The following is a 26,532-nucleotide window of genomic DNA, read 5'->3' on the forward strand; positions in this document are numbered from 1 at the left end:
GAAATACAGGAAAGGAAACAAATAACCCGAATAAGAAACGAGAAGGACCACATCACAACAGAACCAAATGAAATTAAAAGAATCATTTCAGATTACTACGAAAAATTGTACTCTAACAAATTTGAAAACTTAGAAGAAATGGATAAATTCTTGGAAAAATACTACGTACCTAAACTAACACATTCAGAAGTAGAACAACTAAATAGACCCATAACAAAAAAAGAGATTGAAACGGTAATCAAAAAACTTCCAACAAAAAAAAGTCCTGGCCCAGACGGCTTCACTGCAGAGTTCTACCAAACCTTCAGAGAAGAATTAACACCACTAGTACTGAAGGTATTTCAAAGCATAGAAAAACACGGAATACTACCCAACTCATTCTATGAAGCTACCATCTCCCTGATACCAAAACCAGGTAAAGACATTACAAAAAAAGAAAATTATAGACCTATATCCCTCATGAACATAGATGCAAAAATCCTCCACAAAATTCTAGCCAATAGAATCCAATAACACATCAAAAAAATAATTCACCCTGATCAAGTGGGATTTATACCAGGCTGGTTTAATATCAGAAAAACCATTAATGTAATCCATCACATAAATAAAACAAAAGATAAAAACCACATGATCTTATCAATAGATGCAGAAAAGGCATTTGACAAAGTTCAACACCCATTTATAATAAAAACTCTTACCAAAATAGGAATTGAAGGAAAATTCCTCAACATAATAAAGGGCATCTATGCAAAGCCAACAGCCAATATCACTCTAAATGGAGAGAACCTGAAAGCATTTCCCTTGAGAACGGGAACCAGACAAGGATGCCCTTTATCACCGCTCTTATTCAACATCGTACTTGAAGTCCTAGCCAGGGCAATTAGGCTAGACAAAGAAATAAAGGGTATCCAGATTGGCAAGGAGGAAGTAAAGCTATCACTATTTGCAGATGACATGATCGTATACATGGAAAACCCTAAGGAATCCTCCAGAAAACTACTGAAACTAATAGAAGAGTTTGGAAGAGTCTCAGGATATAAAATAAACATACAAAAATCACTTGGATTCCTCTACATCAACAAAAAGAACACCGAAGAGGAAATCACCAAATCAATACCATTCACAGTAGCCCCCAAGAAGATAAAATACTTAGGAATAAATCTTACCAAGGCTGTAAAAACCTATACAAGGAAAACTATAAAAATCTGCTACAAGAAATTCAAAAGGACATACTTAAGTGGAAGAACATACCCTGCTCATGGATAGGAAGACTTAACATAGTAAAAATGTCTATTCTACCAAAAGCCATTTATACATATAACGCACTTCCAATCCAAATACCAATGTCATATTTTAAGGGGATAGAGAAACAAATCACTAATTTCATATGGAAGGGAAAGAACACCCGGATAAGTAAAGCATTACTGAAAAAGAAGAAGAAAGTGGGAGGCCTCACTCTACCTGATTTCAGAACCTATTATATAGCTACAGTAGTCAAAACAGCCTGGTACTGGTACAACAACAGGCACATAGACCAATGGAACAGAATTGAGAACCGAGATATAAATCCATCCATGTATGAGCAGCTGATATTTGACAAAGGACCAGTGTCAGTCAATTGGGGAAATGATAGCCTTTTTAACATATGGTGCTGGCATAACTGGATATCCATTTGCAAAAGAATGAAACAGGACCCATACCTCACACCATGCACAAAAACTAACTCCAAGTGGATCAAAGACCTAAACATAAAGACTAAAACGATAAAGATCATGGAAGAAAAAATAGGGACAACCCTAGGAGCCCTAATACAGGGCATAAACAGAATACAAAACATTACCAAAAATGATGAAGAGAAACCAGATAACTGGGAGCTCCTAAAAATCAAACACCTATGCTCATCTAAAGACTTCACCAAAAGAGTAAAAAGACCACCTACAGACTGGGAAAGAATATTCAGCTATGACATCTCCGACCACCACCTGATCTCTAAAATCTATATGATTCTGTCAAAACTCAACCACAAAAAGACAAACAACCCAATCAAGAAGTGGGCAAAGGATATGAACACACATTTCACTAAAGAAGATATTCAGGCAGCCAACAGACACATGAGAAAATGCTCTCGATCATTAGCCATTAGAGAAATGCAAATTAAAACTACGATGAGATTCCATCTCACACCAGCAAGGCTGGCATTAATCCAAAAAACACAAAATAATAAATGTTGGAGAGGCTGCGGAGAGATTGGAACTCTCATACACTGCTGGTGGGATTGTAAAATGGTACAATCACTTTGGAAATCCATCTGGCGTTATCTTAAACAGTTAGAAATAGAACTACCATACAACCCAGAAATCCCACTCCTCGGAATATACCCTAGAGATACAAGAGCCTTCACAGAAACAGATATATGCACACCCATGTTTATTGCAGCTCTGTTTACAATAGCAAAAAGTTGGAAGCAACCAAGGTGTTCGTCAACGGATGAATGGGTAAATAAATTGTGGTATATTCACACAATGGAATACTACGCATCGATAAAGAACAGTGACGAATCTCTGAAACATTTCATAACATGGAGGAATCTGGAAGGCATTATGCTGAGCGAAATGAGTCAGAGGCAAAAGGACAAATATTGTATAAGACCTCTATTACAAGATCTTGAGAAATAGAAAAAACGGAGGAGAACACATACTTTTGTGGTTACAAAGGGGGGAGGGAGGGAGGGAGGGAGAGGGTTTTTTATTGATCAATCAGTAGATAAGAACTGCTTTGGGTGAAGGGAAAGACAACACTCAATACAAGGAAGGTCAGTCTAATTGGACTGGACTAAAAGCAAAGAGGTTTCCGGGATAAAATGAAAGCTTCAAAGGTCAGCGGAGCAGGGGCTGGGGTCTGGGGAACATGGTTTGAGGGGACTTCTAAGTCAATGGGCAAAACAATCCTATTATGAAAACATTCTGCATCCCACTTTGAAATGTGGCGTCTGGGGTCCTAAATGCCAACAAGCGGCCATCTAAGATACATCAATTGGTCTCAACCCACCTGGAGCAAAGGCAAAGGAAGAACACCAAGGTCACACGACAACTAAGAGCCCAAGAGGCAGAAAGGGCCACATGAACCAGAGACCTACATTATCCTGAGACCAGAGGAACTAGTTGGTGCCCGGCCACAATCGATGTCTGCCCTGTCAGGGAGCACAACAGACAACTCCTGAGGGAGCAGGAGACCAATGGGATACAGACCCCAAATTCTCATAAAAAGACCATACTTAATGGTATGACTGCGACTAGAGGAATCCTGGAGACAATGCTCCCCAGACCTTCTGATGGCACAGGACAGGAACCATCCCTGAAGACAACTCATCAGGCATGAAAAGGACTGGTCAGCGGGGGGGAGAGAGATGCTGATGAAGAGTGAGCTAATTAAATCAGGTGGACACTGGAGAGTGTGTTGGCAACTCTTGACTGGAGGGGGGATGGGAAGATAGAGAGAGAGGGAAGATGGCAAAATTGGCACGAAACGAGAGACTGTAAGGGCTGACTCAATAGGGGGAGAGCAAGTGGGAGAAGGGAGTAAGATGTATGTAAACTTACATGTGACAGACTGATTGGAATGGTAAATGTTCACTTGAAGCTTAATAAAAATTAATTAAAAAAAAAGAGGAATATCCTCAATGAGACGGATTGACACAGTGGTAGCAACAATGGGCTCAAGCATAGCAGTGATTGTGAGGATGGCGCAGGACCGGGCAGTGTTTCATTCTGTTGTACATAGGGTCGCTATGAGGTGGAACCAACTCGACGGCACCTACTAACAAAAGCAACAAACGTATCAGAAATTGAAAAATTTTAAAATGCCATTAAAAATAGTATAAAATATGATACACTTAGGGATAAATCTGACAAAAGATGCAAAAGACTACTACACTGAAAACAAGAAATCGTCACTGAGAAAAATTAAAGAAGACCTAAATAAATGGAAGTATATAACTTACTTATGGGTTGAAAAACAATCATTTTAAGATGCCAGTTCTTCCCAAATTGCTCTATAGGTTCAATGTAATCCCAATAAAAATTCCAGCAGGTTTTTTTTTTTTCCTTTAGAAATTGACAAACTCATTCTAAAATTCATTTGGATAGAAAAAGGATTAGTATAGCCAAAAGAACTTCGAAAAAGAAGAGCAAAGTTAGAGGACTAACACTACATGATTTCAAATTTATTACGTAGCTACATTAACCAAAACCACTTAGGAATGGTGTAAAGATAGGTGAATAAAACAAAAAGGAGAGTCCAGAAAGAGACCCACACACATATGACAACTGATTTTTGGTAAAGGTACAAAAGCAATTCAGTTGGGTTTTTTTATTTGTTTGTTTTTGTTTTTTAACAAATGGTGCTGGAATAATTGGATTACTATGAAAAAAATGAACTTAGATTCATACCTTGCAAAAATTCACAATGGGTCAAAGATCTAAATGTAAAACTTAAAAACTGCAAAACTTATTGAAGAAAACGTAAGAGAATTTGTTTTGTAACCTGGTGGCATAGTGGTTAAGTGCTACGGCTGCTAACCAAAGGGTCGGTAGTTCGAATCCACCAAGCGCTCCTTGGAAACTCTATAAGGCAGTTCTCCTCTGTCCTATAGGGTTGCTATGAGTCAATTCCGACTCGACGGCACTGGGTTTTTTGTTTTAACCTTGGATTCGGCAAAGATTTTTTAGGTACAACACTGAAAGTAGAGTGTATAAAAGAAAAAAAAAATAAAGTAGGACTTGGTAAAAATTTAAAACTTTGGCTGTTTCAAAGACACTTAATGAAATGAAAAAAAATTTTTTGCGAAACACATATGTGGTAAAGAACTTCTGTCCAGAATATATAAAGAAAATTTAAAACTAAATAATAAGAAAGGAAAGTGGTCTACAGAAGAATGGGCAGAAGAATTGTACAGACATACTACAGAAGAAGATACATGAATGTCAAATATAAGACATTACCGAAATGTTAATTAAAACCACAGTAATATATCACTCCCAACTATTATAACGGCTAAAATTAAAAAAAGAAAAATCAAAATTCCAAGTGCTGGTGAGTATGTAGATCAACTGGAACTCTCATCCACTGCTGCTAGAATGCAGAATTGTATAAACACTTGGGGAAAAATGCTTGGCAGTTTTTTTAGTTTTTTAAACCCACCCTTTATTTGTTTATTTTTTAATACGGTTTAAGTGAAAGTTTACAGTTCAAGTCAGTTTCTCATGCAAAAATCTATACACACATTGTTACGTGACCCTAGTTGCTCTCCCTGTAATGTGACAGCACACTCCTCCTTTCCGCCCTGTATTTCCTGTGTCTATTCAACCAGCTCCTGTCCCGCTCTGCCTTCTCATCTCACCTCAGAACAGGAGCTGCCCATTTAGTCTCATATATCTACTTGAGCTAAGAAGTACACTCTTTACAAGTATCATTTGTGTCTTACAGTCCAGTCTGTCTAATTTTTGTCTGAAGAGTTTGCTTCAGCAATGGTTTTAGTTTGGGGCTAACAGAGAGTCCAGGGGCCGTGTCTTCTGGGGTCCCTCCAGTCTCAGTCAGACTATTAAGTCTGGTGTTTTTACTAGAATTTGAGTTCTGCACCCCACTTTTTTCCTGCTCCATCAGGGACTTTCTGTTGTGTTCCTTGTCAGGGTGGTCATTGGTAGTAGTCGGGTACCATCTAGTTCTTTCGGTCTCAGGCTGATGGAGTCTCTGGTTTACATGGCTCTTTCTGTCTCTTGGGCTAATATATTCCTTGTGTCTTTGGTGTTCTTCATTCTCCTTTGCTCCAGGTGGGTTGGGACCAATTGATGCATCTTAGATGGCCACTTGCTAGCTTTTAAGAGCCCAGATGCCACTCACCAAAGTGGGATGCAGAACATTTTCTTAATAAACTTTGTTATGCCAATTGACCTAGATGTCCCCTGAAACCGTGGTCCCCAGACCCCCGTCTCTGCTACTCAGTTGGACAGTTTCTTATAAAGGTAAACAAACACCTCACATACAACCCAGCAATTCCACTCCAGAGAAATGAAATCTTATCATCACACAAAATCTGTATGCAGATGTTCATTACACCTTTATTCATAATCATCCAAACTGGAAACCACCCAGATATCCTTCACCTGGTAAATGGATAAACTAACTGTGGTACATACATACTATGGAAAACTACTCAGCAATAAAAAAGAAGCAACGATGGATACAGGCAACAATAGGGATGAATTTCAAATGCATTATGCTAAGTGAAAGAAGCCAGGCTGAAAAAGCTTCATAGTGTATGAGTGCATTTATATGATATTCTGGAAAAGACAAAACTGTAGGGACAGAAAATAGATCATGGTTTCCAGGGCTTGGAATGGTGGGAGGGAATGACAACAAAGGGGCCTTAGGGAATTTTTTGTTCTATATCTTGATTGTGGTGGTGGTTAAATGACTGTTGCCATTCATCAAATCTCATTGAACTATTAATATAAAAAAACCTCATGGAACCGTACATGAATGAGAGTGAATTTTGTTGAATGCATCTTCAATACAAATGACCTTTAAAAATGGTCATAGAACCTGGGGAAGAAATAAAAAGGTTGAGCTTATGCTGTGGTTAAAAAGGAAAATAATTTCATTTTAATTCTTTTAAAAAATAGTTCAATGAAGAATCAATACTTTTAGGCCATTTCTTCTGAAAATATCAAGTCCTTTTATCCTTCAACATGTTATATCATGTAAAACAAATGCCCAGAAGTCTTTAGTGAAAACACTGACGATGGACATGTCAGCAACATTAATCTTGATATAGAGCTGACTCCAATTTACTACTCTATAATTAATTATACAGGTATACTTTACCATTCTGGAACATTTCTTTTTCAATGCAGAATGCATTATCCCATTTTTCTTATGGAGTACATAGCACAATCCCTTGCATACATACGTGTTCATATATAGTCGCCTAACCAAAAAAACCAAATCCAGTGCTGTCGAGTTGAATCCGACTCATAGCGACCCTATAGGACAAAGTAGAACTGTCCCATAGAGATTCCAAGGAGCTCCTGGTGGATTTGAAGTGCCGACCCTTTGGTTAGCAGCTGTAGCACTGAACAACTATGCCACCAGGGTTTCCATATAGTTGCTTAGATGAGTATAAACTCTGTTTAATTCCATTAATTCATGCTTCTCAACTTCTTGCACAAAGGACAACATATCTGAGGCTCAGCCTGCTCTTGGATTTGCTTAGCTACCCTGAGGGGATTAATATTTCAGCAGAGACATACCTGTAACCAATTCAAGATACATGTGTATGTGCAGACACAAAGTTAGGGAGCTTCACTTATGGATAGGACACAGCTACTAATGAGATGAAGGTCATGTGTGCAATTCCAACACTGCCCATTTGGAAAGAAAGTCCATTTCAAGGCCAAATCTCTGACCAACCACTTCCCAAGTAAGTGAAAACAGTCACAAGGTACCCTGGAGAATTCCATTCTGCGAAGGCAATTCTTAACTGATGTGGTTTTGTAGTATAAATCTCCCACACACTTCACAGCTTTTTAAACTTAATTTTTGAGTATGTTGGTTTAAATGATGGAAAGTATAAAAAAGTTTACAGTGAGAAATCTTTCCCCCCAACTCCTGTCCCACATCTCCCCAGTTCCCACTCCCTTGACAGGTAACCGCTGCTCTTTTTATGTAAACTTCGTTTCTTTTTGCATCGTATTATCTTTACATAGGAAGGATAGAATATAGATACTTAATTCCATTGTGTTAAAAACAGTCAAAGACAACTCACAAATAACATTTATATCTCTGTCAGAGTTTCCCTCTAAGATTTCAATCTTGAGTAGATAAAATTGAGTGAAAATATTTGTAGGATCACATCGTTCCACTTCTGCCATTGCTTCTTTAGCCTGAAAAGAAAAACATTGGGTCTATTTCATAAAAGCTATAGGAACCCAAATTCTCTATAGATACAACACAATCTCAATCAAAATTCCAACAGCATTCTTTACAGTAATGGAAAAACTAATCCTTAATTTTACATGGAAAGGCAAGAGATCCCAAATAACCAAAGCGATTTTGAAGAAGAACAAAGGAGAAGGCCTCACACTTCCTGACTTAAAAATATATTACACAGCTACAATAATCAAAACACATTGGTAATGGTTTAATGATAGACACATAGACCAATAGAATAGAATTGACAATCCAGAAATAAATCCAAACATCTACATTCAGGTGATTTTCGACAAGGGAGCCAAATCCATTCAATGAGGAAGGAACAGTCTCTTCAACAATGGTGCTGCTCTACATGCAGAAAAAGAAACAAGATCCATACCTCACACCACACACAAAAGCTAATCCAAAATGGATCGAGGTCTTAAATGTTAAATCTAAAAGCATAAAGTTCTTGGAAGAAAATACAGGAACAAAGCTTTGGGACCTAATTTTTTTTCAATGATAGATTATCAAATACAATGATGAATGAACAAACAACAGGAAAAAAAATAGATAACTGGGACCTCATAAAAGCTAAATACTTACATTCATCAAAAGACTTTATCAAAAGAGTAAAGAGGCAACCTAAAGACTGGGAGAAAATCTTTGGGAACAATATAACTGGCAAGAATCAATATCTAAAATATATAGAAAACTTCTACAACTTAACAATGAAAAGACAAATAACCAAATAAAACCTGAACAAAGGACATGACCAGATATTTCACCAAAGAGGATATTCAAATGGCCAGGAGACACATGAAAAGATGCTTAACATCATTAGCCATTAGAGAAATGAAAATCAAAACTACAATGAGATACCATTTAAAGAAAACGAAAAGTAAGAAGTGTCGTAGGGGATGCGGAGAAATTAGAATCCTCATCCATTGCTGGTGGGAATGCAAAATGGTACAGCCATAGTGGAAAACAGTGTGGTGGTTCCTCAGAAAACTAGAGGTTGAGCTGTCATACGACCCATCAATTCCACCCCTAGGTATATACACCCTAGGGATATAGTAGAAGTTACTTGAACAGATATATGCACACCTCTGTTCATCGTAGCACTATTATAATAGTAAAAAGTTACTTGAACAGATATATGCACACCTCTGTTCATCGTAGCACTATTATAATAGTAAAAAGATGGGAACAACATAAGTGCCCATCAATGGATGGATGGATAAGTAAAATGTGGTACATACATACAATGGAATACTACTCGGTGATAAGAAAAATGAGTTCCCGAAACATCTTGGAACATGGATGAGCCGGGAGGACATTATGTTGAGTGAAATAAGTCAATCACAAAAAAAATATTGTATGTTCTCACTTTCATGAACAGGCAAATATACAGAAACTAATGTTCATTAGTGGTTAACGGTGATGGGAGGAAGAGGGAGACTCACTCTCTAGATAGTAGACATTTGTTATTTTTGGTGATGGAAAGGTAACACTGAATGAAGGTAAAGTGTACACAGCTTGACCAAGGTAAATTATGTCACTAAAATGTACACAAGAAAAAAGAACCTATTGGTAATTACTATGTCATATAAAATTTTGAAACAACAGCACCAACAACCAAAAAATATGTATGGGTATATATGTATGTACCCATCGACAAAAAACCAAACCCGTTGCCGTCGAGTCGATTCCGACTCACAGCGACCCTATAGGACAGAACAGAACTGCCCCATAGAGTTTCCAAGGAGCACCTGGTGGGTTTGAACTGCCAACCTTTTGGTTAGCAGCCATGGCTCTTAACCACTATGCCATCAGAGTTTCCATATATGTGTACAGGTATGTATATGTGAGTATATATGCGTGTACATATGGGTGTATGTACTTTTTTATATGTATATGCATCTATGTGACCGTATGCACATATATTCATATATATACATAATAAAGCACATACGAGCCACAGATAAATAAAGCACAGATACTTCTTAGACATAACCAAACACTTGTGGGATTGGTTTTCTGGGTTCAAAGAATTAGAATCATAGGCTTATGGATCATCTCAGTCAACTGGCATAATATAGTTCATAAAGTTATGTTCTATATCTTAGATTGATGAGTAGTTTCTGGGGTTTTAAAAGCTTTGGAGAGGCCATCTAATATTACAACTATTGGTCTCTACTCATCTGGAGCAAAGAAGAAACTAGTCTACAGGAGAAATAGTCTACATGAACCATGACCTCATCTACCCTGAGACCAGAAGAACTAGATGATGTCCAACTACCACTACTGATCGTTCTAATCACAGTCACAATAAATGGACCCTGATAGAATGGGAGAAAACTGTAGAACAGAACCTCAAATTCCTAAAACAAAAACAAAGAAAGAAACACACAAAAAAACACCCAGACTTACTGGACTAGTTGAGACTGGAGGACTACTGCCCTGAGATACTCTTCAAACCTTGAAGTGAAACTAACCTCTGAGGTCACCTTGTAGCTAAATAACAGACTGGCTCACAAAATAATGAATACCACTTGTAAGTACTGTGCTTCTTTAAAAAATCCCCTGTATGAGACCAAATGGTCAACAATTACTTTAAAACAAATATGAGAATGTAAGGGGGCAGGAAAACTGGATTAATGGAAACAGAATAACTAGCATGGAAATGAGAATGTTCATGCATTGTGAAGAATGTAACCAATGTCACTGAACTACTTGTGTAGAAATTGTCGAATGGGAACCTAAACTGCTGTGTAAGCTTTCAAAAAAAAAACACAATAAAATACTACTAAGAAAAAAGCTATAGGAAGTTCTTACATATTTTACTAATATCATTAACACAGTCACATTGGCTGATGGGTACTCACAGTGAAAAGACATGAATCTAAGAAAACTTTTTATAAAGAACTGCTCTCTTAACAGCAGGATGCAGACCTCAAATTCTCATAAAAAGACCAGACTTAATGCTCTGACTGATACAAGAGGGACACCAGAGGTCATGGTCTCTGGACCCTCTGGTAGCCCAAGACAGGAAACATTCCCAAAGCCAACTCTTCAAACAGGGATTAGACTGGACAGAAGGTGATACTGGTGAGGACTGAGCTTCTTGGTTCAAGTAGACACATGAGACTATGTGGGCAGCTCCTGTCCGGAGGGGAGATGAGAAGGCAGAGGGGGACAGGAGCTGGTTGAATGGAAACGGGGAATACAGGGTGGAGAGGAGGAATGTGCTGTCTCATTAGGGGGAGAGCAGCTAGGAGTCCATAGCAAGGTGGGTAAAAGTTTTTGTATAAGAGACTGACTTGATTTGTAAACTTTCATTTAAAGCACACACACACACACACACACACACACACACACACAAAAGAACTGCTCTCTTAAAAAGCTAATGAAACAATAAGTTCTACTTCTGGAAATAAGGTGAGCCAGATATGTCAGACCAATCCTCCTGCTAAAAACAACCAAAAATGTTGGATAAGATATATGTGTAATTTTTAATTTCCTAAAAGAGTAAGAAAGCAGCTAAGATAGTAAAGGAATTACCAAGGCGAACTCTAAGGAAAAGTGAGATCCCAGAGCAGGGCTTTGAACTGGTTCTTCCCGGTTCTGTCATGGCCAAGAAGGCAACAATGGAACAGATCTGAATTTTTAAAATTTGGGTGACTTGGAATCATAACTCCGGGAAAAATTACAGGTCGAAGCCCTGCTGGAAGCTTAATCTCCCTCTTAGAAAACAAGGGGAGCTACGCGTTGCATAGCAAACAAATCTCTTGCCTGTTGGATTCTGTGTAGAGTTGCAAACAGCGGTGCTTGGCACAAAGATGCCAGCTGACCATGCCACTTTTATATGCGTGTCGCACTCCTCACCTGGCAATAACCCAATCTCATGCATCGGGCTCCTGAAAGGGCTGTTTATACCTCTTCTGAGTCTCCCATTTGAGGGCTTTGACCCACAATTTTTCCCATTCTGGTTATGGTTCTGGATCACCCAAATTTAAAAAAATTCAGATATCTTCAGTGTCACTTCATCGGCCATGACTGAATGGGTTTGAACCGGTTTGAAGCCCTGCCCCAGAAAGCTAGGCAGAAAAGTAAAGCCACTTTTGCCTGATAACTGGTATTGAAAATCTAACCAAATGTTCACCTTAGTTTTTTTTTTTTTTAGGATTATTTTATTTTCTCACATTCTATTACCCCACGCATATCCTTGCTTGGTAAAGTAGAGGGTCAGTGAAAAAGAGGAAGACCCTCAATAAGATGCATTGACACAGTGGCTGCAACAATGGGCTCACGCATAACGAAGATAGTGAGCATGGCGTAGGACTGGGCAGCGTTTCCTTCTGTGGTACATATATGGTCATTATGAGTCGGAACTGACTCAACCGCACCTAAGAACAACAACGACACGCATATCCTTAGATATCGTGGACAGAACATTTGGTCTGAATCGTTATAACATCAAAATTTAAAAAAATTAAAATGTGGTAAGTATATATAACAAAACATTTAGCATTTCAATATGTTTTACATGTACCGTTCTGAGGCATTAATTACGTTCATCGTGTTGTGCAACCATGGTCACTATCCATTTCTTTTTTTTCTATTTTTAATTTTTTTTTATTGTTGTTGAAAATATACACAGCAAAACATATCCATTCGACAATTTTTACATGTACAATTCAGTGATATTGATTACACTCTTCAAGTCGTGCAACCATTCTTACCCTTCTTTTCAGAATTGTTTCTCCCCCATTGACATAAATTCACTGCTCCCTAAGCTTCCTAACTTTTTGCATTATTGTCGTCAATTTGATGCCATATAGCCCGTTCTTTAAAAGGGCACAGTGCTGAAGGCAGACATTCTTTATTATTTTTTTAAATTTTTATTGTGCTTTAAGTGAAAGTTTACAAATCAAGTCAGTCTGTCATACAAAAATTTATACACACCTTGCTATATACTCCTAATTGCTCTCCCCCTAATGAGACAGCCCGCTCCTTTCCTCCACTTTCTCTTTTTGTGTCCATTCCGCCAGCTTCTAACCCCCTCTGCCCTCTCATCTCCCCTCCAGATAGGAGATGCCAACATAATCTCAAGTGTCTACTTGATACATGAAGCTCATTCTTCACCAGCATCTTTTTCTATCCCATTGTCCAGTCCAATCCCTGTCTGAAGAGTTGGCTTCGGGAATGGTTCCTGTCTTGGGATAACAGAAGGTCTGGGGACCATGACCACTGGGGTCCTTCTAGTCTCAGTCAGACCATTAAGTCTGGTCTTCTTAAGAGAATTTGCTCTCTTGCTCCCTCAGGGGTTCTCCGTTGTGTTCCCTGTCAGGGCAGTCATCAGTTGTAGCCGGGCACCATCTAGCTCTTCTAGCCTCAGGCTGATGTAGTCTCTGGTTTATATGGTCCTTTCTGTCTCTTGGGCTCGTAATTACCTTGTGTCCTTGGTGTTCTTCATTCTCCTTTGATCTAGGTAGGTTGAGGCCAATTGATGCATCTTAGATGGCCGCTTGCTATCGTTTAAGACCCCAGACGTGAAGGCAGACATTCTTTACTAATTGAGCTAAATGTTGTTTCAGCCAACTTCTCTATTAAACAATTATTTATTTATTTTTGGTGGTGTTGTTGAGAATATACACGGCAGAACATACACCAATTCAACAATTTGTACATGTATAATTCAGTTACATTGATTACATTCTTTGAGTTGTACAGCCATCCTCAACCTCCTTTTCTAGATCTTAAAAGAGCACAATGCTCAAGGCAAACATTCTTTACTAGTTAAGCTAAACTATTGTTGGGTTTTAAGAAGACTTCAAGGGATATTTTTGGCTTAAGGTTTAAAGGTTACATCAGGGTAATAGTTTCAGGGGTTCATCTAGCCTCAATGGCTCTAGAATGCCTAGAATCCATGAGAATTTGAGATTCTGTTCTGCAATTTTCCTCCTTTTCATCAGGATTCCTGTATAGAATCTTTTCAATCAAAATGTTCAGTAATGGTAGCCGGGCACCATTCAGTTCTTCCAGTCACTGGCAAAGGAGGCAGCTGTTCATGGAAGTTATTAACCACACATTCCATAACCTCCCCCCATTCCTGACTCTTCTTCTGTTGTTCCAGGTGAATAGAGACCAATTGTTGTGCCTTGGATGGCCACTTGCAAGCTATTAAGACCCCAAGCACAACACAACAAACTTTTATTGTCTTTTTATATAAGTGAGGTCATAGAATATTTTTCCTTTTGTGATTAACTTATTTCACTCAGCATAATGTCTTCAAGCTCCATCCATATTGTACCATATATCAAGACTTCATTTCTCTTACTGGCTGTGTAATATTCCATTGTAGGTATGTACCACATGTTGTTTATCCATTCATCTGTTGATGGGCTTATAGGTCGTTTCTACCTTTTGACTATTGTGAATAGGGCTGCAATGAACATTGGTGTACATGTCTCTTTTTGAGTCTCTGCTTTTGAGTCTTTTGAGTATATACCTAGGAGTGGAATTGCTGGGTCATATGGTAGCCGCGTTTTTAGTTTTTTGAGGAATCACCACACTGTCTTCCACAATGGTTGTACCATTTCGCACTCCCACAAGCAATGGGTAAATGTTCCAATTTCCCCACATCCTCACCATTTTTTTTAATTTAATTTTTCATTTTAGCCATCCTAATGAGTGAAATGGTATCTCATTGTGGTTTTGATTTGCATGTCTCTGCTGGCTCCTGACGTTGAGCATCTTTTCATGTGTTTGGTGGCCATTTGGATGTCCTCTTTGCTGAAATGTCTATTCGAGCCCTTTGCCCATTTTATGATTGGGTTGTCCTTTTGTTGTCAGCCAACTTCTTCTTCACCCCTCCTCTTTTTTTCCCCTCTCTCAGAGAAATGCATTTTCTAAAATAATTTTTATTGTGCTTTGGTTTTAGCAAGTGTGATTATAATATGCCTTGATGTTTTTCTTTTGGGGAATATCCTGTATTGACATTCTTTGAGCTTCTTGTATGTTCACCTTTTTGTGTTTCATGATATTAGAGAAATTTTCTGTCAGCAAATCTTCAATGATTCTCTGTATTTTCCGTTTTCTCCCCCTGTTCTGGAACTCTATCACACCCAAATTTTTGCTTCTGATTGTATCCCACATCATTCTCAGAGTTTCTTCATTCTTTTCTCTAATTTTTTTTCAAATAAATTGCTATCCAAGTATTTGTCTTCAATTTCACTGATCCTGTCTTCCATTGTTTCAAATTTGCTACTAAAATCTTCTACTGCATTGTCCATTTCTGAAATCTTGTTGTTTATCTTTTGTATTTCTAGTTGCTGTTTTTGTATGATTTCTACTTGCTTATTTATTTATTTTGACATTTTTTCCAGTATTATTTTCCTGAATTGTTCCATCATTTTGTCTGTCTTTTCCATGGTTCTATTTTTTTCTTATTTTTGTCTGCATTTTCCTTCATGTGTTGGTGAACTCTGAATATTAGAGTTTTGAATTTCCTATCAGGTAGTTCCACTGCCTTTTCTTCTTGAAGGTCACCTTTTTTTTGTTGTTGTTGTTGCTTTCTGGAGCCACCCTCTCCTGTTTTGTTTATATGTTTTGATATTGTCTATTGTCTCTGGGCCACTCAGGAATTATTTTTTTTGTTTAGTGATTGTAGATTTGATTGTTTCATCCTGCTTTTTTGTTTCATTTGGTTATGTTTGGGCAGGTGGGCAAGGTGTGTTTTGTTGCTTGATTGCCTGTGGGCGCGATATTTCTCACCACTTTGTCCAGGTAGGCATGGTCGGTCACTCAGCTATAGTGCAAAAGGGTGGGTCCAGAGGGGTGGAGGGGTGGGGATGGATAGTTTGTGGCACCACGTGGGGACGACAGGGCAAGGTGGGGGGGGAAGTGCAGGGCAGGGTCCGTGGGCTGTGTCAGTACCACTTAGGGGCATGGCGCTTGGCACATGGTGTAGACAGACAGGATGGAAAGGAGAAAATGTGATGTGCAGAGCTAAGTGGGTGGATGAAAGAAGAGAAATAAGAGAGAGAAACAAAAGCAAAAAGTGAAGGAAAAAAATAACAAGAAAAAAGTAAATAAAATGGCAGTGCAGTAGAATTTGGCAGGTGGGGGCAGGGCAGACCTGGTCAGGCTGTGTGCTGGTAGCTCTTTAGCCGAGAGGTGTGGCTCAGCCTGTCAAGAAGGAGACAGGGGTGGTGCACAGGCTGGATGGGTGGAAGAAAGGAAAAGAAGGAAAGGAGAAAAGAAACAGGGAAAAGAATAAAACAAGCCAAAAAAAATCACAGCCCATCAAGAAGGGGAGGGGATGGCACACGGGGCTAGCTGGGGCTGGAGAAAGGAAAGGAAGGAAGAGTGAGAAAGTGAAGCAAAAAAAAAAGCCAAAAAAAACACCCCAATATCAACAAATACAGACTAACAAACAAACAAACAAACAAAATGGTGCTGAAGGGGCTGGCCAGTGGGGGCACAGTGGACCCTGGCAGCAGTGAGCTGGTCTCTCTCTGGCTAAGCACCCATGGCCTGTTGAAAAGTGGCAGAGGCCGTGTAGAGGGAAAGCATGTATCCCTTGTTACTGGGTGCTCTGTCTTCTACTAGGAGTTCCATGGAGTTACCTTCCCAAACTCCCTGTCCACAGCCCTTGGTGGCTCAGGTCCAAGATGGCAAATACAGGCAGCAGTGAGCTGGTATGTTTCTGGCTGAGTGACCGTGGCCCGTAGGAAAGCGGTGGAGGCCTTGTACAGGGTGGGAAAGCATGTATCCCTGGTTATCAGGTGCTCTGTCTCCTGTTGGGAGCTCCATGAAGTTGCCGTCCTGTACTCCCTGTCTGTGTTCATTGGTGGCTGTAGTCCAAGAGGATGAATGGAGCCACGTTAGCTGGTAGGGGACCTCCGCTCTGTAGCTCTCCCTGTTCTCTGTTCTCTGTCAGTTTCTTATTCCATTCAGTGCTCGAGTTCTTTATTCCTTCATTTGGTGCTTAGGTTCCAGGATTGACATTTGTATCTGTTTTACTTAGTTTTTTGGGGTCTTTGCTGCAGAAGGATGGCATGTCTTCTGTCTGTAGTGCCATGTTGGCTCTGCCTCCTCACCTTAGTTTTGATGGACCTCAGAAGGTCAGGGAATCAGACATCAGGGCCCAAGATATCACACGGTTACACTAAAGATAAACCAGAAGTAAACCCATTCCTACTCACATTTACTGGGGACTGCAAAGAAAGTTACCTTGGTGCTGAGCAGAATATGGCATGATGGGGTGGGGGAAACCAGTACCTAAGGTGCACCACAAGTGGACCCTCTTTTGTATTTGTAGCCCCAAATTACATTATATGGAAGGACAAAAGACTCAAGCTGTGACTTTAGTTTAAATTAGTCCCAAATTGGTAGTGCCACCAGGCATCTACAGAAGCCAATGTAAATCCTTTTTAGGGGGTACCTTCATCTTACTCATTACTCTTTGCTGTCGAGTCAAGTCCAACTCATACCAACCCTATAGGACAAAGTAAAATTTCCCTATAGTGTTTCTAGTGCTGTAATCTTACGGAAAGGAGCATTGGCAGTGCAATGGTTAATCACTCAGCTGCTAACCAAAAGATTGGCGGGCTCCACAGGAGACCTGCTTCTATAAAAATTAATAGAATTCCCTATTGGACAGTTCTACTCTGTCCTATAGGATTGCTATGAGTTGGAATAGACTTGACAGCACACAACAACAGCAGCAATCTTTATGGAAGCAGACTACTACATCTTTGTCCAGCAGAGTGGCTGGTGTGGTTGAACTGCTGACCTTTTGGTTAGCAGCCAAGCACTTAACCACTGTGTCACCAAGGCTCCTTACCTTCATCTTAGGCTTTAAAATAAGCCACAAATAATTTTTCAAGAATCGTGAGTAGTAAACATTAAAAAAATAACCAAGCATGCAAGGCACCATGAAGTGACAATCAGCAAGAACTACAACAGAAGCAGATCCTCAAGACACAGATACTGGAATTAATTTAAAAAGTTGGTTATAAAACAACTATGCTCAAAGTTTAAAGAAATAAGAGGTATGTTAAAAAATAAATGTAGGTGGGTTAATATTCAATGGTATATACTGGCAGAACCAGGCAGTGCTTTGTTCTGTTGTACATAGGGTTGCTATGAGTCAGAAATGACTTGACAAAACCTAACAACATAACAACAAATATACTGGTATAGTCATATCAGTTATTTACAGATGGTATCTATTCTGATTGATCATTGCCCATGCCAAACCAATTGTTAAATAATTTGAATATCATTCAAGTTTATAGGAAAGAGCAACTATAAAAATTGTCCTTGCAGATTTGAAAAAGGAAACTTCTTGAAATCAAAAATACAATAACCTAAAAAAAATTTTTTTTTTTTATACACCACGACCAAGTGAATTTTATTCCAGGTATGCAAAGCTGGTACAACTTCTGAAAATCAATTAATTTAATACATCACATCAACAGGCTAAAGAAGAAAAATCATATGATATCAATAGATGTAGAAAAAGCATTTGGAAAAAATCCAACACCCATTCATGATAAAAATTCTCAGCAAACTGGGAATAGAGGAGAATTTCCTCAACTTGATGAAGATCATCAACAAAAAGCTATAGAAAACATCATGAGATGTTAGCTTAAAGGTGGTAAACCAGATGTTTTCCTCCTAAGATCAGGAACAAGGTAAGCATGTTTCTTCTCACCACTCCTATTCAACACTGTACTGGAAGTCCTAGCTAATGCAATAAGACAAGATAAAGAAATAAAAGCTATATAGATTGGGAAGGAAGAAATAAAAATGTTTTGTTCTTAGATGACAGCATTATTTATGTAGAAAATCCCAAAGAACCAACAAAATACTCCTGAAACTAATTAACAATTATAAAAAGGTTGCAGGATATGAGGTAAGTATGTAAGTCAATTGATTTCCTATTATACCAACAATGCACAGTAGGAATTCGAAATTGAAAACACAGCCCCATTTACGCTAGCACCAAAAAATGAAGTACTTAGTTATAAATCTAACAAAATATGTACAAGATCTATATGAGAAAAACTGTAAGATTCTGATGAAAGAAGATCTAAACAAATGGAAAGATATTCTACATTCATGGGATAGGAAAGACACAATATTGTTACGACGTCTGTCCTTTCTAACTTAATCTATAGATTCAACACACTCTCAATCAAAATCCCAGTAGTTATTTTATGGATATTAGCAAATCGATTCTAAAGTTTATATGGAAAGGCAAAAAACCCAGGATAGTCAACACAATATTGAAGAAAAAAAAAGTTGGAGGGCTGACACACCTCAGCTTTAAGATTTACTGTAAAGTTACAGTAATCAAGACACTTTAGTACTGCTGAAAAAAAATAGACAAATCAATGGAACAGAATAGCCAGGAATAGACCCACACAAATATAGTCAATGAAGGAGCAAAGGCAATTCAATGAAGAAAGGATAGTGTTTTCAACAAATGATGCTGAAACAACTGGATATCCACATGGAAAAAAAATCTAAACACAGACTTTACACCTTTCACAAAAATTAACTCAAAATGGATCATATACCAGTGAAGGATACATAAAATGGTGAATGCAATTAATGTCACTGAATTGTACACATAAAAAAGGTAGAAATGTCAAACGTTTTGTTGTGCATATTTCACAACAATTTAAAAAAATGGGTCAGAGGCGGAGCCAAGATTGCAGAGTAGCCAGTTGCTTCCGGTGATCCCTCTTACAACAAAGACCTGAAAAAAACAAGTGAAACAACTGTATTTATGACACGTTAGGAGCCCTGAACATCAAATGCAAAGTAAGAAAACAGACTGAGCGGCAGGGGAAGGGAGAAATGGTTCAGAAGCAGAGAGGAGTTGCCAGACCTGAATCGCCAGTATCCCTCAGGCACCATATCCAGGAGTGACTGTGGCAGGCTGGTAGTAGCGTTCAGCCACAGTTTCCTCAGGGAGAAACAGCCAGACACGAAGCCTACTCATGCCTCCGAAACCAGAGAAGAACGGTGCTCTCGGCAAAAGTTAAGTACTTGGCTATATTTTACTGTGCCCACCCCAAAGCTGGCTTCAGTAGCTGTTGATTTCCCTGGGCGTGGGATAGGCCCTGCTGAGTGCCCTGAGACATTCTCCTGATCTTAGAGAAGGAATAAATTCACAACTGGTGGAAAAAGATAATCTGCTAGCTCCACTAACCTGGGGAGCTCAGGACAGAAGCGACTCCTGTCCAGGCATAAACAGTCAGTGGACTTTGAATACATTTCCCTCTGCATGTACTGGTGTGGGTCTATTTCAGGAGAACAGGGCCTTGTTGGCAGACTGCAACTGTTTCAGCTCTGCAGTGGAGAGGTGGGTTTTTGATGTTTGACACTGCTTTGCCTATTAAACAGGTCCACACCTACCCACATCAGGGGCCTAAGGACTGGTGGCTCCATTCAGGTTACCCAACCACCCACAACAGAGGCCCAATGATAACTAGTACCTCCCAGTCCTTGCAACCAAAAGCACTAGGTGCCCAAGGTCCATTTGCAGAACCAACCCACCTGTGTGCTCTAGGGAACAGGGGCACGCTTTCCTCGCAGACACTCGGAGGACAGTTGTCAGCCCCCTGCCTTATTCAGAGTGTGACCTCCTGCTGCAACAAGATACCGGTCCCTACACAAATCACCCCTGCCCCTCTAAGGCTGTAGGACAGAGCCTGTACCACATACTTGATGACCAGCTACCTGGGCACCTGAGCTGAATCCATACAAGAAAAGTGAATGGACTCTTAGGCGGATACACTTGATAACAGCTCTAGCCATCTGGTGACAGGACGTCAAAGCTTCAAAGGCGAAAATAATCAAGCTAGCTCACTCAAGCAACCTGTTTGGGCATATCAAAACAAAACAAAGCAAGAAGCTAGGATACAGTAAGCAAACATAAAATAAACTAATACAATAACTCATAGATGGCTCAGAGACAACATCAATATCAAATCATATAAAGAAGGAGACCATGATTGCTTCAAAAAGCTCTCAAAAAAAAAGAATCAAGGGATCTTCTGGATGAAGGTGCCTTCCTAGAATTACCAGATGCAAAACACAAAAGATTAATATACAGAACTCTTCAAGACATCAGGAAGGAGATCAGGCAAAATGCAGAACAAGCCAAGGAACACACAGATAAAGCAGGTGAAGAAATTAAAAAGGTTATTCAAGAAAATAATGAAAAATTTACTAAGCTGCAAGAACCCACAGAGAAACAGCAATCAGAAATTCAGAAGATTAACAATAAAATTACAGAATTAGAAAACTCAGTAGAAAGTCAGAGGACCCGAATTGAGCAAGTGGAAGGCAAAATTGATGAGAATGAAGATAAAGCACTTGGCACCAATATATTTGAAGAAAAATCAGATAAAAGAATTTAAAAAAATGTAGAAACCCTAAGAATCATGTGGGACTCTACCAAGAGAAATAACCTACCAGTGATTGGAGTACCAGAACGGGAAGGGATAACAGAAAATACAGAGAGAATTGTTGAAGATTTGTTGGCAGAAAACTTCCTTGCTATGGTGAAAGAGGAGAAGGTATCTATCCAAGAGGCTCATTGAACTCTACATAAGGTAGATCTTAAAAGAGAGTCACCAAGGCATATTATAATCAAACTTGCCAAAACCAAAGATAAAGAGAATTTTAAGAGCAGCTAGGGATAAATGAAAAGTCACCTACAAAGGAGAGTCAATAAGAATAAGCTCGGACTATTCGGCAGAAACCATGCAGACAATGGATGACTTATATAAAAAATTGAAGGAAAAAATTGCCAGCCAAGATTCATACATCCAGCAAAACTTCTCTCAAATATGAAGGTGAAATTAGGACATTTCCAGATAAACAGAAGTTTAGGGAATTTGTAAAAACCAAAACAAAACCACAAGAAATTCTGAAGGGAGTTCTTTTGTTAGAATATCAATAATATCAGGTGTCAACCCAAAACTGGAACACTGGGCAGAGAGCGATCAGATGTCAACCCAGTCAGGGAAATCACAAAAATAAATAAAGATAAAAAAACACTCAAAACAGGAAACAGCAATGGTATTACATAAAAGAAGAAAACATTAAAACAATAAAGAGGGACTAAGAAATGTAGTCATAGATCTTTCATATGGAGAGGAAGACAAGGCAATATAAAAAAAATAAAAGTTAGGTTTGAACTTAGAAAAATAGGGGTAAATACTAAGGTAACCACAAAGGAGACTAACAATCCTACTCGTCAAAAGAAAAGACAAGAAAAAAATAGAGACTTAGCAGAAACAAAATCAACAGCAACAAACAAAAAACATTATATATAAACTACTCACCACAAAAAAATTAAGTGGGAAAAAGAAACTGTCAACAGTGCAAAAAAAAGACATCAAAATGGCAATGCTAAACCCATACTTATCCATAATTATGATGAATGTAAATGGACTAAATGCACCAATGAAGAGACAGAGAGTGGCAGAATGGATAAAAAACACAATCCGTATACATGCTGCTTACAAAAGACACACCTTAGACTTAGAGACACAAACAAACTGAGCTCAAACGATGGCAACAAATATTTCGAGCAAACAGCAATCAAAAAAGAGCAGGAGTGGCAATATTAATTTCTGACAAAATAGGCTTTATAGTTAAATCCACCACAAAGGATGAGGAAAGACACTATATAATGATTAAAGGGACAATATACCAGGATATAACCATATTAAATATTTATGCAACCAATGACAGGGCTGCCAGATACATAAAACAAACTCTAACAGCATTGAAAATTGAGATAAACAGTTTCACAACTGTAGTAGGAGACTTCAACACACCACTTTCAGTGAAGGACAGGACATCCAGAAAGAAGCTCAATAAAGACATGGAAGATCTAAATGCCACAATCAACCAAATTGACCTCACAGACATACACAGGACATGCCACCCAACAGCAGCCAAGTATACTTTCTTTTCTAGTACACTTGGAACATTCTCCAGAGTAGACCACATATTAGGTCATCAAGCAAGCCTTAGCAGAATCCAAAACATCGAAATATTACAAAGCATCTTCTGTGACCATAAGGCCAAAAAAGTAGAAATCAATAAAAGAAAAAGCAGGGAAAAGAAATCTAACACTTGGAAACTGAACAATACCCTGCACAAAAATGACTGGGTTATAAAAGACATTAAGGATGGCATACAGAAATTCATAGAACCCAATGAGAATGAAAACACTTCCTAGCAGAACCTTTGGGACACAGCGAAAGCAATGCTCAGAGGTCAATTTATATCAATAAATACACACATCAAAAAGGAAAAAGGGCCAAAATCAAAGAATTATCCCTACAACTTGAACAAATAGAAAGACAGCAACAAAAGAAACCCTCAGACACCAGAAGGAAGCAAATAATAAAAATTGGAGCAGAATTCAATGAAATAGAGAACAGAAAAACAATTGAAAGAGTTAACAAGACCAAAACCTGATTCTTGAAAAAATTAACAAAATTGATAAACCATTGGCCAAACTGACAAAAGAAAAACAGGAGAGGAAGCAAATAACCCAAATAAGAAACGAGATGGGCGATATTACAACAGACCCAACAGAAATTAAAAGAATTGTTTTAGATTACTAGAAAAAATTATGCTCTAACAAATTTGAAAACCTAGAAGGAATGGATGAATTCCTAGGAACACACTACCTACCTAAACTAACACAAACAGAGGAAGAACAACTCAATAGACCCATAACAAAAGAAGAGATTGAAAAGGTAATCAGAAAACTCCCAACAAAAAAAAAGCCCTGGCCTGGAAGGCTTCAATGCAGAGTTCTACCAAACTTTCAGAGAAGAGTTAACACCACTACTACTAAAGGTATTTCAGAGCATAGAAAAGGATGGAATACTCCCAAACTCATTCTATGAAGCTGGCGTAACTCTGATACCAAAACCAGGTAAAGACACCACCAAAAAAGAAAAATTACAGGCTTATATCCCTCATGAACGTAGATGCAAAAATCCTCAACAAAATTGTAGCCAACAGAATTCAACAACATATGAAAAAAACAATTCACCATGACCAAGTGGGATTCATACCAGATATGGAGGGATGGTTCAACATTAGAAAAACAATTAATGTAATCTATCATATAAATAAAACAAAAGACAAGAACCAAGAACAAAGCAGGAGGCCTCACTTTACCTGATTTTAGTACCTATTATACTACCACAGTAGTCAAAACAGCCTGGTACTGGTACAACAACAGATACATAGACCAATGGAACAGAATTGAGCATCCAGACATAAATCCATCCACATATGAGCAGCTCATACTTGACAAAGGCCCAAAGTCAGTTAAATGGGGAAAAGACTATCAGGATACAAGATAAATAATAATCTTTAATAAATGGTACTGGCATAACTGGATATTCACCAGCAAAATCATGAAACAAGACCCATACCTCACACCATGCACAAAAATGAACTCAAAATTGATCAAAGACCTAAATATGAAATCTAAAAGGATAAAGATCATGGAAGAAGAAATACGGACAACATTGGGAGCCCTAATACATGGCATAAACAGTATATAAAACATTACTAACAGTGCAGAAGGAAACTAGACAACTGGGAGCTCCTAAAAATCAAACACCTATGCTCATCAAAGGACTTCACCAAAAGAGTAAAAAGATTACCTACAGACTGGGAAAAAGTTTTATAGTCATGATATTTCCGGTCAGCGTTTGATCTCTAAAACCTACATGACACTGCAAAAACTCAACTACAAAAAGACAAATAACCCATTAAAAAATGGGCAAAAGATATGAACAGGCACTTCACTAAAGAAGACATTCAGGAGGAAATGCTCACGATCATTAGCCATTAGAGAAATGCAAATCAAAACTACAATGAGATTCCATCTCACTCCAGCAAGACTGGCATTAATCCAAAAACACAAAATCATAAATGTTGGAGAGGCTGTGGAGAGACTGGAACACTTATACATTGCTGGTGGGAATGTGAAATGGTACAACCACTTTGGAAATTGATTTGGTGCTTCCTTTAAAAAAACTAGAAATAAAACTACCATATGATCCAGTAATCCCACTCCTTAGAATATATCCTAGAGAATTAAGAGCCTTTATACAAATAGATACATGCACACTCATGTTCACTGCAGCACTGTTTACAATAGCAAAAACATGGAAGCAACCAAGATGCCCATCAACGGATGACTGGATAAAGTATGGTATATTCATACAATGGAATATTACACATTGATAAGGAACAATGATTAATCTGTGAAACATTTCATAACATGGAGGAATCTGGAAGGCATTATGCTGAATGAAATTAGTCAGTTGCAAAAGGACAAATATTGTTTGAGACCAGTATTATAAGAAGTTGAAAAATAGTTAAACAGAGAAGGAAATATTCTTTGATGATTATGAGAGTGGGAAGGGGGGGGAGGGAGAAGGTTTTTCACTAATTAGATAGTAGGTAAGAACTATTTCAGGTGAAGGGAAAGACAACACACAATACAGGAGAGTTCAGCACAACTGGACTAAATCAAAAGCAAAGAAATTCCCTGAATAAACTGAACACTTCGAAGGTCAGCGTAGCAGGCATAGTGTTTGGGGACTATGGTTTCAGGGGATATCCAAGTCAATTGGCATCATAAAATCTATTAAGAAGACATTCTGCATCCCACTTTAGTGAGTTGCATCTGGGGCCTTATATGCTAGCAAGCGGTCATCTAAGATGCATCAACTAGTCTCAACCCACCTGGAGCAAAAGAGAATGAAGAACACCAAAGAAACAGGGTAATTGTGACCCCAAGAGACAGGGCTACATAAACCAGAGACTACATCATCCTGAGACCAGAAGAAGTAGATGGTGCCCGGCTATAACCGATGATTGCCCTGACAGGGAACACAACAGAGAACCCCTGAGGGAGCAAGAGAGCAGTAGGATGCAGACCCCAAGTTCTCGTAAAAAGACCAGATTAATGGTCTGACTGAGACTAGAAGGACTCCAGAGGTCATGGTTTCCAGACCTTCTGTTAGCCCAAGACAGGAACCATTCCCAAAGCCAGCTCTTCAGACAGCGATTGAACTGGACTGTGGGATAGAAAGTGATACTGGTGAAGAGTAAGCTCCTCGAATCAAGTAGACACATGAGACTATGTGGGCAACTCCTGCCTGGATGGGAGATGAGAGGGTAGAGGGGGTCAGAAGCTGGCCGATGGACACAAAAAGAGAGAGTGGAGGGAAGGGGTGTGGTTTCTCATTAAGGGGAAAGCAACTAGGAGTATGTAGCAAGGTGTATATAAATTTTTGCTTGCGAGGCTGACTTGATTTGTAAACTTTCATTTAAAGCACAATAAAAAATTTTTAAAATGGGTCATAGACCTAAATGTAAACTGAAAACCTATAAAACTTCTAGAGGATAACATAGGAGAAAATCTAAGTGACCTTGAGTTTGGAGATGACTTTTTAGATTGCCCAATCAGGGTCCGCTCTAGTGAAC

At 38.7% G+C, this 26,532-nt stretch overlaps 1 protein-coding gene across 1 annotated transcript in view; it reads right to left on the reverse strand.

Annotated features, from left to right (window-relative positions):
- Window positions 1–26,532, reverse strand: part of TEX11 (testis expressed 11) — a 472,254-nt gene that overhangs the window by 170,014 nt on the left and 275,708 nt on the right. The window contains 1 exon segment of the mRNA XM_064278445.1: window positions 7,830–7,940. Coding sequence (XP_064134515.1) covers window positions 7,830–7,940 — 111 coding nt within the window.

The sequence above is a fragment of the Loxodonta africana genome, chromosome X (genome assembly GCF_030014295.1).
Source record: "Loxodonta africana isolate mLoxAfr1 chromosome X, mLoxAfr1.hap2, whole genome shotgun sequence".
Classification (NCBI taxonomy): Eukaryota; Metazoa; Chordata; class Mammalia; order Proboscidea; family Elephantidae; genus Loxodonta; species Loxodonta africana.